The 13,449-nt window shown below is 39.5% G+C and overlaps 1 protein-coding gene across 4 annotated transcripts in view; it reads right to left on the reverse strand.

Annotated features, from left to right (window-relative positions):
- SCAPER (S-phase cyclin A associated protein in the ER) overlaps positions 1-13,449 on the reverse strand; it is a 142,432-nt gene that overhangs the window by 70,672 nt on the left and 58,311 nt on the right. For all 4 annotated transcript variants that reach the window (XM_071441781.1, XM_071441780.1, XM_071441779.1 and 1 more), the window contains exons 21-22: positions 11,422-11,558; positions 8,227-8,292 (exon numbers count right to left, since the gene is read on the reverse strand). In XM_071441781.1, the coding sequence (XP_071297882.1) occupies positions 8,227-8,292; positions 11,422-11,558 (203 nt within the window). The remainder of the gene's footprint in view (positions 1-8,226; positions 8,293-11,421; positions 11,559-13,449) is intronic.

Consider the following 13,449-nt stretch of genomic DNA (forward strand, 5'->3'; position numbering starts at 1 on the left):
TCTGCTGTTTCCCTATTCCCCTTCCACAGCTTATCATGGTAGTTTTTGCCATCCTCATTTTCAAATGGTTTCACCCTATTTAAGATGAGTAAGGGAAATGGAACAGCAGGACCACTTGGCTGATTTCTTATAGGCATCATAAAAGAAATGGCTCTTCAGGGTTATTTGAATAAGAGAAAAGCAATGGCTTTGCAGCTTACCTCAGAAAGGGCATTTTATTAATAAGGGTCAGTAATGAAGCCAAAATGCAGAGGTGGGAGTGATGTAGACACACATGAGTCGGGTTCCATTTCAGTTTTACACATCTGCACCTGGGCTATTCACCTGTGCTCTGCTGCTCAGCACTGAGGGGAAACACCCAGTGCCAGGGCACAAAATACAAAATACAGCAGTGAAAAGAGCCAGAGTTTATCCTTCTGTGCCCAGAGTGTGAGGGTGCAGTGGGAGCAGCAAGGCAGAGGAGACAAGGCTGCCAGAGTCCCTTAGCTGCAGGCTGAGAGCAGTCAGGAGGAGGTGTCACCCTGTCCCTGCCATGGCTTTGGTGCCACTGCCTCAGTGTCCCCTCCTGCTGCTCTCAGTGACAAGGCTCAGGGCTTGCTGGACCTCTGCTTTCATCTACTGGGCACCTGCAGTGAGTGGGACAGAGCTGGTAACTGAGCAGGAGGAGTGGCAGACACTGCTGGCACTGCAAGCCTACACACAGAAGCCTAAAGGAAGGAAAAAGAGGGGAAGGGTAAGAGTGCTCATCATAAAATGGAGATGTCAGGGTTAAAGGGCCAGAAGGCATTCACAAAGTGACCACAGAGTATTGGAAAAGAAAAAGATTACATTAACCAGTCTCCCAGAAGGGAGGCAGGAGATGGAATAGCTGGAGAATGTACCACAATAGTCACACTATATTAAAAAAAAAATAAATCCCCAAAATCAGAGTATTAATTTATAGAAGAATAGGGAGTTTCCACTTAATCAAGAGACAACAGGTACTCTGTGTCTTCTCTTTGAAAAAATTAGGAGCTTCATTAATAGCTTTCAAGACATGCTGAAGATACAGATATGTTCTTGAAGTACAAATAAAAATGATTTGTAGAATTTTGAGTCTTGGACTCTTATCATCTGGTCAGCTGAGCCCACTAATATACAACCAGGATTTTTGTATGACAAGAAAAATAAAAGGAGATTACATCCTGATGAGATTTTTTTTCACTGCTATTTCCTCTGTGGAAAATGAGGTTGGAGGAAACCTCTGTCTATCTTCATAAGCCACAAGCTAAAATGGGAAACAAAACTAAAAGCCAAAGCCCAAATAACTGCAGGACTTGAACAGTAAATCAAAAGACCACAGCACCAATGAGAAGTGGAACTGCTGCAGTCCACAAGCAGAGTATTTTCACAGTGGGATTTAGAATGGCTATTGCCTTGGCAATATCCTAGCACATTAAGCAAAAAATACTTTATTTCTTTGGTATATCTACCCAAATTCCACTATTAAAGCCTATATAAAGCCCACCACCCTATATTGTAACTTCATCTGACAAAAGACAGCAAGACAGGTTTCCATTTGCTTCATTTAACATCACAGGAATGGAATTCCACCAGGATTAACCACAGAGGCTGAAGAAAGGCACTTCTCTAATCTCCAGCAGGCATCAGCATACAAAATGTGTAAGGTTTATCAAAACTCTGCTCACAGGGACTCCAAGAGAACATAATCATTTTACACAGCCTTCAGCTGGCACAGCTAACACAGGAGTCCTTCTCTTCAGTCTGTTAAGATGCTCCATAGGTTCAGTTTCTGTCCTCACTTTAAAAACAACCTGTACAGTACGAACTCCCCAGGGAAAGCTTCCAGCTTTCCATTTCTTCCAAAAGTCTTTCTGGATACTTTTAGCAAAATTCAAACTTTCTAAGCATGTGTTCAGCATCACAGAGTAAGAAACTGGAAGAATGTATTTCCAATTCTGCCACATTTAAGAATTCCCTCTTACATCCTCATATTCTACTGCAGAGGGAGTTTTCTACCAAAAGGTGCTGTGTGATCACATGGGGAGGAGAGGGGAAATAAAACCTTCCTCCTCCCACCAGGGAGCCTTGGAGTAATTACTTAAATATCCTTCATACTGACTTCTTGGCCATGTCAGGGAAATAAGAATAATTTTTGGACTGCTTCAAAGGACTAGAAATCTATGCTAGAGGACTTGTGCTTGGATACAGAATTTGCCATTGCTATGAATGGATTTGGAAAGAGAGAGCTCTTTGTACACACTGGACTCCTGGCACACTCTTGGTATGCACCAGGGATTACTGGGACATGGCATCCACACTTGATCCAGTGATTCTGGAAAAACACCATTGAATCCAAATCCAAGCATCTCAAGACAATTAATTAGCCTTCTTTCTATCCCCCAATGCTTACTAAGCCATACATAGAATGATAAATAATTGAAACTTTGCTGTGCAGGATAATAGAGAAAGTTAATGTTTTTTCCCATTAAATTATTTACATCTCACTTATTAAGGTTTTAGTACTCCTCACAAATGGATAATTCAGAATGCAGAAGAAGTATCAGAAGGATGTAAGGCCCTGATTTGTCTTGGAACCCCACCATAATGTAAACTAATAAATTGTATGTTCAGCAAATACAAATACAGTATCTGAACTTTTTCCACTGCAAATGGCAAAACAAGGGCTATTCATATCAAAGGTTTCTAACATGGGCTAAATACTTTAAGCAGGTTTAATATATTTTATAGGCCAAAGGAAAAAGATCTGTCAGTATTTCTAGGCCACATTTCATCTCCAGAAAAAAGCCAAAAAGCCTTGAAATAGCAGCATCAATGTACCCAGCACGTGGGGGTTTAACCTGATGTCTGGGCTGGGCACTGATGCCCAGGGAAGGATGGGTGTGTTTCTGAATACATTTATTTGCATTCCCATGTTAATATTTTAGCTATTTTCTGAAGAGGAAATCCACTGTCTGCCCAATCATACCCGTTATTTATCTTGTTTTTAAGTTTACCTGAATTTTATTTTATTTACGCTCTAGCTCTTTTACAGTTTCCACAACATTTTGGAAATTAAATTTTGTACAAGTACTTCCAGTTTCAGAGATTGTCTGTTTTTTTCCTCAGTAATCAGTATTTTGGTATAATATCTTATTACTGGCCTAAGTGGACTCTAAGCCTTCTACACCAGAAAAACCTACATGGTAAGTTTATCCTGTGACTACACTGATATATTCTAATGAAGGAAAGAAAGTATTTTATCATCTAAAGGCATTTATTTTTGGGCTTCTGAAAGAACAGACTTCACACTACATTCCCATCTCGTCTGCAGCAGACTGTCACAGGAAATAATATTTCTTTTTCTACCTCTTCTTTTTGTACTGCAGTCTGTTTCCAGGATAACAGTGGTTCCAATATCCATACTATCTGAAGTATCCCTTTACAATTAAAAACAAAAGGTAAATAAAAAGAATACATTAAAACAATTCCTTGTTATGTGAGGAGAGACTAGTTCAAATATTAGAACAAAACTTCTCCCCCTGAAACCTGCTAATTCCCTTCAGGCACAAGGCAATCTTTCATTACTTTAGTTTCCCTGTTGTATTGAAAGATGACAATTATACTTTGCTACTTGGATATTTAACACTGAAATACATGGTCCTGCCTCTGCATTAGAAAATATTAAACAGATGCAAATAACCCTCTAACTTTGTGAAAATGTTTTCCTTCCCTTTTCAAAATGTGCTCTGATGGATACCTGAGAATGCTCCAATGGACACCTGACACACCTTTTGCCACATTATCCCAGTACACTGGACACTAAATAATTGCTCAGATCAGTTCCCAGAGAATATGAATTAATACTACAAAGCCACCAAGAGTCCACCAGACCAGCACTTACAAAATTACCTAAGTGCCAGCAGGGACCAACCAGCAAAGACACTTGAGAAAGGCAGGGAGCAACACCTGGCTTCTCCAGGTGACAATGTCCACAGTCCTTCCCTTGAATGTCCCTCTTGGCAGGTGGAACAGTTCAGACACCAAAATACTGACCCAACAAGGCAATATTTGGAATTATCCCACCCCTCTCCCTAATGCACACCATTTTTTAACAGATACTAAAAACCCAACTGTCCCAGCCATCTTTTAGAAGTCATTTCTGTGGAAGAACTCCTTAGAGTCACTGACAATCCCAGCCATGAATCAGTGCTGTACCCCTGAGCAAGGGACACCCAGTGTCTATCACAGCAGGACAAAGGCTGTCAGCTTATTGCTGTCAGTGTAGTACCAGAGGGGAGCTTAGAAAGGGCTTGGATCAGTGCTTCCTTAGTGCACAAGTTTTTATAAATCTGCAAACCTTCAACTAATAAGAGCCACTGAAACAGTCTATCAGTTGTATCAGCAAATCAGTGGTCTCATAATATTAAAGTGGCCTAATCTTAAAGGTGATCTAAAAAGGCTTTTTACCTGCCAAAGACTAACTCTGGTTTCTGTCTTTCTTCTGTAACAACTGACAACATGACTAAGAACTAAAATCAGATAAGAACTTGCATTCCATAAGTGGTTCTGGTTGTGAAGACACTCTCAGTTTGGGGCTAGAGAGAGGAGTAGATAAAGAAATGTGGCATAAGAAAGGAAGCATAAAAGAATTTAATTCTAAAACACATTGCTTCATTAAGCAAATAAATAAACCTACCAATTGTGTCCCATTTTAAATAGATTTTAAAAAGGAGCTTCTCCATTTTTAAGCTCCACAGCCCACTAAGTCAAAAGATATTTTCTGTTCATTGGTACACTTCCACTCCAATCTGAGTACCTCAAACCTTCCCTTGGGAAAGACAAAAACTCTTCCCATTTGTTTTGACCCAAAGATTGCATTTAGCATTCAAAGGTGTGATTTTTACCCCCTTTGTTCTGTGGTGGGACTTTACTCAGTAGCTGTGCAGATCTCCTGAGAGCTGGGCAGACTCCCAGCTGGCAGCAGCTTGCACCCAGCCAGGTGAGGCACAGCATCCCTGGCACACGGTGTCCTCTGACTGCCCACACAGCTCCTCAAGGTAACAATGCTTCCTTCAGACCTACTGCTCTTTGTTTCTTTGTGCTGACTGCTCTTCCTGCTGGCCTTGCTGAAGTAGGATCCCCTATTAGTTCTGTGTTTTCCTATTATTTTTCTCTATATTAAGACTAGGTTGTCCCATGTTAATAGATACAGTCTAAGCTAAAACTCTTGCCTCATAAAATTTCTTGCCCTCTCATCCTGTCTCTTACAGAAAGAGATAATACTTCCCTATTCTTCTTCCATTTTCTAATATGTGATGTGCAAAGTAAACACATTTTAACAGAAATAAATGGGCTTCTGGCTGACTCATAGACATTCCTCTACCTTAAAAGCCAGTTCAGACTTGAGCTCCCATTTTTAACCTGCTTGATTTCAAAGAAGCTCAAAAATATTTAAGCCCTCATAGCAGGTAAAATGTTGTGTAATTTTGGAAATAACAATAACTATGGTTCCTGAAACGATATTTTAAATAATTTAGATGAAGGCAGCTGATAGATCTCTAGGTTTTTACATGAAGACTGCAAAGAGACCCCCCAGACTGTGATGGAAGTGAGCTACACAGTGGCCATCACCAGCTCACACCTGAAAGGGCACGGCCCTACCAGAGGCAATAAAGGAAGAAACAATAAAGGAAAAAAAGCAGATGGAACAGAAGATTCTGCCTGAAAGCAAATAAGCATAAAGAGAAATGAAAACTGTAAATTCAGGATCAATCAAAAGATTTGAAAACATTTTTTAAAAATTTAAAATCTGAGTTTCTCTAGCGCTACAATTGAGACAGATCTGACCAAGTTACATCACTGATAATCTCAGAATTTAACACAGAGGCACAAGAGCTTATTAATATCTTCAGAGTCCAATGCAGACATTTCTACTTTCTGATGACTAGAACTTAATTTTTTATTTTCTAGCAGCAAAGAAAAGCAAAACACAAAAGCTACAAATCTGGAAGTCTCAATATACCATGAAATTCATCTTGCAAACTGAAGAGCTGATGGCCAAGAAACGAAGCCAACTCTTTCCCATGTGTTTATGCAGGTGTGCCATCTGCTGGAGATGGGTCATTTTCTTGTGTCAAACCTCAGTGATGGATTTTTATTATTTCAAAATACATCTAAGATTCAGCAGCAGTTTTTAAGCTTTTGAAAAGCCTATGTAAAATATCCTTGCATACAGGCTAGTTGCATGTACATTAAGGAGGTCTAACTGCAAGAATCTGAACTGCTTAACCACCAGCACCTTGTACAAAATGCCACCTTCCTCAGCAGTTTAGGAGTGATGGAAACAACCACAAAACAGACAGGATCTGGTACAGGTTATTACCTCAGTCTGAAGACAAATATCCCCAATCTGAAAGTTGTTGCAAGTCCAGGATGAGGGTTTTTGACTCCAGCTCTGGAGACCCCACAGCCCCTTGAGTGATGCCACAGACTCCATAAGCCCAGCTCCCAGTAAGGCACACAGCCCCTCTGCCCACAGGGAGTGGATGTCTCAGGGACACTAAGCACAGCCCAGGCTGCATAATCCTCTTTCCTAATCTGTTTGTTTCCCCACTTGTGGCTTAGGAGGCTGTGAGGCTGGCTGTGCTTTCCTAGAGCTGCAGGGACGCAGGGAAGCTGGCAGTGAGCACCCATGGGAGCTGCCCACATCTCCCTCAGGCTGCATTGACAACACTGGGCCTGCTTGCTCCAGAACCTGGCTCCAGCTGTCCCCTGTGCTCCCTCGTCCTGGTACCAAGGAGACAGCAAGAAATCACCATCCATCTTTGCCATGCCATTTGTGACCCTGCAGATCTCTAGAACATAACCCCAGAAGAACTTCTCCCTATTATCACATTTTCCTCCAGCAGTAGTACTTGTTTACTTATTTCCTGATACATAAGACATACCTGAAATCATTACATATTTTCCTTTCTGCTATCTCTCAACTTTTAGCAATTGTAGCTGTTCAGAGACAAAGAACTTCACATCCTATTCAAAAGATGCAGATGACCCAGGTATTTGTACCTGATGACATTTGTTCTGTTTTTGCTTGTTTCTAAGTAATTTTACTGAAGAATTTTTATGAGCTGCTGAGTCCTGAGCTGATATTTTCCAGGAACTACCTAGCCCATCTGCTAATTCAAGGCCCACACTTTTATGTGAAGATATAATTGAGTTCTGTCTTCCCCCTCCATTGAGTAGCACTCAATATACACTAGAATTCACCTGCCATTTTACTGCCTGCTTACTCACTCTCTTCAAAATTAGCATTCAGCACCAATTCTTGTCTCTACTGTGCTGAATCTCTGCATGAACATTGCACTGTCCCCTCACTGCTGGCCCTCATTTTCCAAGTCATTTGAGAATATGTTGACCATCACAAAACTGCAGAACTCTACTGGTATCCTCCCTGTCCTGCCAAGGACTGATGAAATTCCACTTCTTTTCAATTTCTTAACTGTTTTGCACTTAAACTACAGCTGTATAGTTTCTTTTAAAATCTTAGGTAATAGAACTTATCAAAATCATCTTGGAAAACCAAATATTTTGCATCTTTTCCCAACTGGTTTCAATGGAATCAGAAAACAAAAGCTGAGCAATTTTCACCTTCAAACCAAGCAGAAGGAATTTGTCAGTGATCACAGATCTGGTTTTCATCTACCATCCAGCTGTTTTCATCTGTGCCTTCTCCTTGACAATAAAAAGGTCTATTCTTTAAAAAGCCCAATGTCAGCCTAAGACAGCTGTGCATTAAAGCATCTGTGTTTCCACCACAAGTACCTTTGTTTCTGACCAAATGGAGGTCAAACATAAGATTTCCAATTCCAGAATTGCAGCTGAATTTTCACCCATCAGTCTTAAAGTACAAGACTGGAACCCTCTTTTTTCCAGGTAAGAAAAAGATAAGTGTATGTTCTCTTTACCATTGCAAGATGATATAGAGGTATGATATAGAGGTTAAAATATACAGTGTCCTCAGAAAAAAAGACACATTTATTGTCTTTATCGCATTTATCAAGGTCTGACCTTTTGTATCAGGGACTGATCTGTAATTCAGGATGGAAACATGTCCCAAACTGGGGGAAACCTTCCACACCTGTTCCACCAGAAATTTCAGGGGCACTTCTGTGACAGACAGGGGGAAAAAGCTTATGTCTAAAATATATAGAGATAAATGCTTACTTGGCTTTAAATGGTGAATCAGACACAGCATTTTTTGCTTCCATCAAGCTCTCATATTCCTTTGCCCTGGAGGAGAAAATATTCATTATTATTGACTATTGTCTAAAGTGTACAGGATGTAAGAGCAGCAAGCAAGTTCAAACCTTTGTGTTTTTCTGCTTCATAGTAAAGCACAGCATTTCTGTCAATGCTGCCCTGTCATAATCCATAATCCACTGGTGTTTAACTACTGGCCATTGGCCATTAACAATTTATGATTAACACTGCTACTTTAAAATAACACCAGTACACAAAGGGTATATTTCAGTTGACTTTTCAAATGGTAAAAAATTTCACAAGTGATATATACAACTGTAGTAACCAACTGCATATTATAAAATGATTAGTGAAATAATGCTATATAATATTATGAAAAATATAGAAATAATATTATTATATAAAATATAATGACTTAGACACGTAGTGCAGACCAGATTAGTACATCAGAAGATGACAACATACAAATAATTGGCTGTATTTGCAGGCAGAGAGCGTTTTTTATGTAACTACTGACTGTGGTGTAACATAATGAATGTTAGGTGAGCAGCACAGAAACACCTCCACCAAGGACTCCTTTGCTGCTGGAAAGAGAAACACGACCTCTTTAGTCCCTTAAAAGTATTGTTTACACTGGCCATGTGCCAAAAAGCAGGAAGAGGGAGACAAGACCTTTTTCCACTGCTTGTTTTCACTCCAGCCAGCCTGTGCCAACAGGTGAAATCTGTGAGTCATTCCTGGAGCAAGGCACGACCCACAGCAACAATCCTGCCCCCCATTTCTACAGCACACATGTAAAGCAAAGCTAACCCAGAACTGCAGGGATGCAGATGCATTTCTCTCAGATACATATATTAAACCTTCCTTTATATTTTCTGTTCACCCTAATGGCTCAAGTTTCCCAAAGCTACTCAGATTTTCCTTTCCTTTGCTTCGCCATTCCAACTTAAGCTCCACACAAATATTGTTACATCACCACCAGCTCTGATTTGTGGGTCATTAATAAAGCCATTAATCACAGCTGAATTTAGTATTAAACATGAAGGTGAAATTCCTTTATTAACCTTTTGCCTTCTTCACCAGAAACAACACATTTCAGCTTCTGTACAGACAAGTCAGTCAAACCTGAATTATCAGCCCAAACCCCTGTTACTAAATGCACATGGCTGGAATGCTTTAAGTCCCCTGCAAAGCCTGGACCAAGTTCCTGCTAAGCACAGCTCTGATGCTTCCATTCAGCTTTCACCAACCCTGCTTCTCCTGTGTCACTATCCAAACATCCTCCTGCTAGCAGCACGTACATGATAACCTGAGCTAATTTACTTATCTATATATCAGTTGGTACTGATAGCAGCAGTTAAATGGCTTAGGGTTATAAATATAATTAATAAGACTAGTGAAACTTCTCAACACATCTAATATCCCACTGATCACCATTTGTCCCCTCATTCACCTCTGCCCTTCATTGCTTTGATACTGCAAGAGTGATTTAAGATCTGGAAACTCAGGAGTGTAACAGGAACCTATTTGGTTGCAGTTATTATTTTTTCCCAGTTTAAAATATCACAGCTTCCTAGAAACTGAAATGAATGTAACATTTCAAGTGCTGAGGCATAGGGGCATTCGTTGTAACTATTTATTTTCCCAGAGAAGAGCTGCAAATATGTACTAAAACATGGTGTGTAGATAATCTGCCAACATCTATGAAACTCTAAATTAGCAACACCAAAATACCTCTGCTTTATGTTGCTACTGGACATTTTTATTAGTAAGTCCTTTGTGTCAACATCAGAAAATCTTCTGTTTAACTCTGAGTTATCTTCAAGGACAGCAAAGCCATTGAAAACTCTAGCCACTCTTTAAAAGTAAAACCAAGCTTAATGAACATGAACTTCACAGCTCCTCAACATACCTTAGATTTTGAAACTTCCACTGTATTTTTCAATAGCACACCACCGTTGTAAAATGATGGCCCTTTATTACTTATTACTGTTTTATTCACAATTTTTGATGACAAATATGCTGACTCACCAGCAGTCTGACACATACAAACTCAAAATGTTCTGAAGAAGTTTTTCTCCTATTTGTGCCAACAATAAATTATTATGTCAACTTGCATTCCAGGGTCTGACAAATCTTTGCCTAAATTCAACAGAAGTCACCCTGGAGAAATAATTAAAACTGGACCCACATACTGCATTAAATCAACAGGTCATATGAATAACTCTGCATCCTGAACACCCAGAAACCTGAAGAACATTATCCAGTTCCCATAGTGATATTCAGCAAGTGGATCTGCTCATCCAAAGAGGAAAGCAGCCAGAACAATAATACACTCTAAGAGTGTTGTGGTTTTGCAGGCTGATGTGCCTGCTAGGAGTTAAGGAAACATCTCACTTTACTGGAGTTCTAAAAATCTCTGCATGCTTTTTTCTCTTATTTGAAACCCTTCTTGCTTAAACAGGCAGAGAAAATGTGTAACAATGACTCTTACCTAGGTGAGAAGTATTTTTAGAGAGAAATGCAAAATATGCTACAATATTCAGCTGAGCATTAACCTGAGCTGGGAGCATTCAGCCATAAGGAGTGACAGTGCCAGTTCATGGTGTAATGATGTCCTGCACATCACACTGATTTGCAGATGTCACTTTTTAGACTAAGAACAAATTGCACGTCTGACAACTCACTTTCCACTTGAAGATATTTTTAACTTTCTTCTTGTTGTGACAGGCAAAAAAATGATTAAATTTAGCCATGGGATTTGACACTACAGCAGGCTGACTTCTATTTGTTGATTACTATTGATTTTCTTTGATACTTCATTTAAAAATCAATAGCTAGAAAGAAAAATAGGCATGGTTTACACAAATTTAAACATGCTATTGTATGCTAGAAGAGGCTACAGTTTTGGCAGGGCACTGGCATCCAATTATGAGAAAAGCTCTTAACAGGTGAAACCAAGGGCTCCAGATCGATATTCAGTTTTCTTTCTCAATCAGAGAAAGTGGCCATAAATTAGGCTCATCAGTGTTATTTTCAAGACACTCCCAAAGCAAATAATTTTACATTTTTTTCAGCCTTCCACTGCACTCACACTAGAGGACAGAAGGTAAAGTTTAGAACAAAACTTAGAAAAAAATAAAAAGAAATTGGTACTACCTGGAGTTCATCCGTGCCTTTAGCTTTTTGGCTTTCTTTTTAATTTTCTGTTTCTCCTCTCCATCTTTTAATGGTTCCACAGGAACAGAACTCTCAATCACAATGTCCACAATGTACTTTTTTAATGACAGGTGCTCCTGCAGAAAATAGGGGAATAATATTTAATGGTATAGTATGTGATGGAGATCACAGATTATCTTCCCAGGAAAAAGAACAGTGATGAATATTTATTTGAAGATTATGAAAATTAAGCCAAATTTAAAAACAAAAAATCTTGGGAAAGAGATTATTTCACACTGGAGAGAACAAGCTGTGCATTTTCTAAAAAGGGAGAAAAATTATTAAAAGAAGAACAATAAATAGTGTGCCTTCTTTTCAAGAAATTGTTACCTAGCAAGTATGGACTCCAAGCTGCCTTTTACAGCTACAGAAAACCTGCCCTACCAACATAACTCATTACATGAAATAAGCTAGATTTAGTTTTTATGTTAATTCTTCATCAAAATCTAAAGGTGTCTTAACCTTCACTAAAATATATGGAAATATATTTTATTCTTCACTACTTACAACGTTACCATTTATTAATAGGACTATTACTTTTCCTCTCACATTAAAAAATTTGAATTTAGGCAAAATATTGGTAAAATTTCAGTTCTCCACAGAAGAAATGCTAAACAACCAGTTCAATGCCAGTTATTAGAACCATTTACACAACTTTTAATATACTGAGGTTTGTATCAGTTTTCTTACAAAATACCAAACTTATTATGAAGTACAGGCCACCACAGCTTATTAGGATCATTTATCTTTGAATATTATTATGGCCACAATCAGATGTGGCTGTTCTTTGCCTTTTGGTAAGTACCCTTAAAATTCAAAGTAAATGGTGATGTGCTACAAAAATTTATAGACAGTATTTTCCAAAAAACAACCTCAATGTTCTTTCATTGATCAGGAAAATACTGTGCCTGCTGAAAACAAAATAAATCTCAGTGAAATTTCCTGGAAAAAGAGCATTTAGTTTTTGGAAAGCAGTGCTGCATGGTATAACCTAGGAATATATATCTGGTGGAAACAGTAAATGAAATATCCATTTTAAATCACAGGAATGCAAAATGAATACTGAATTAGTAGATCTAATTCTACTGAAAGAAATCCAATGTTATCCTCTAAGCAAATTCTAAAGGTAATGTTGACTTTCTCTTTGCTCCTCTGCCTAGCTTGGCTAAGTCCCAGCACACCTGGAGAGTCTTCCTCAATGAACTGTCCACATTGCTCAAACCATACACATTGCCACAGACTGCTATAGTGGCTTGTAAGGGAATTTTAACAGCTTTTGTAGGCATTTTCCCTGCCCTTAATGGTTTCCATTTAGTTTTAGCAAGAAGGACTTCAAAGAAAACCTTCTCAGGTACCTCCAGAGGCCGTGCCCTTGGAGCATCACTGCAATGAGTGAGTTCTCCACCAAGCTGCTGCAGTGCAGAATGAACCATCCTTGTCCTGGTAATGAACCTGCAGCTCAATTCTGTCTCATCAAAGAGATGTATCCCTCAACACCCACTTAAAAATACCTTTTGCACTAATTTTCTTTTTAAATCCAGAAATCCAGTCCTTAGGTTCAAACTGCACAGGAAACAGGTGGGCTGGAGTTTGACAGCGTTAAGAAAAGGAAGGGCTTCCTCAGAACAGACCATGCCACTGCTGCTTTGCTTTGTACCCAGCCTTCAGGGTACCTGGACATCGACTGAGCAAGGTATTTCTGAATGATTCCCATGGGATTTGGGATGAACATCCCTGCTTTCCAAAGCTACAGGCCAGCACCTCCAGGAGCCCACCTCAGGTCTCTGCTGTGAGCTGCAGCACAGGCGACACACAAAACTAACCAGGGCTGCTACTGTGCTTCTGCATCTTCCTTCAACATGCAACTGGCATTCTGCTTCATCACATCTCTCACTGCTCCAAAGTGGAATAAAGCTCCCACTGCACCCTGGGATGGCCACCACACCACACCAGGGCAGCCAGGCTGCT

Source organism: Agelaius tricolor, unplaced genomic scaffold, assembly GCF_023055355.1.
Source record: "Agelaius tricolor isolate 1412-34295 unplaced genomic scaffold, bAgeTri1.0.p SCAF_16, whole genome shotgun sequence".
NCBI classification, from domain to species: Eukaryota; Metazoa; Chordata; class Aves; order Passeriformes; family Icteridae; genus Agelaius; species Agelaius tricolor.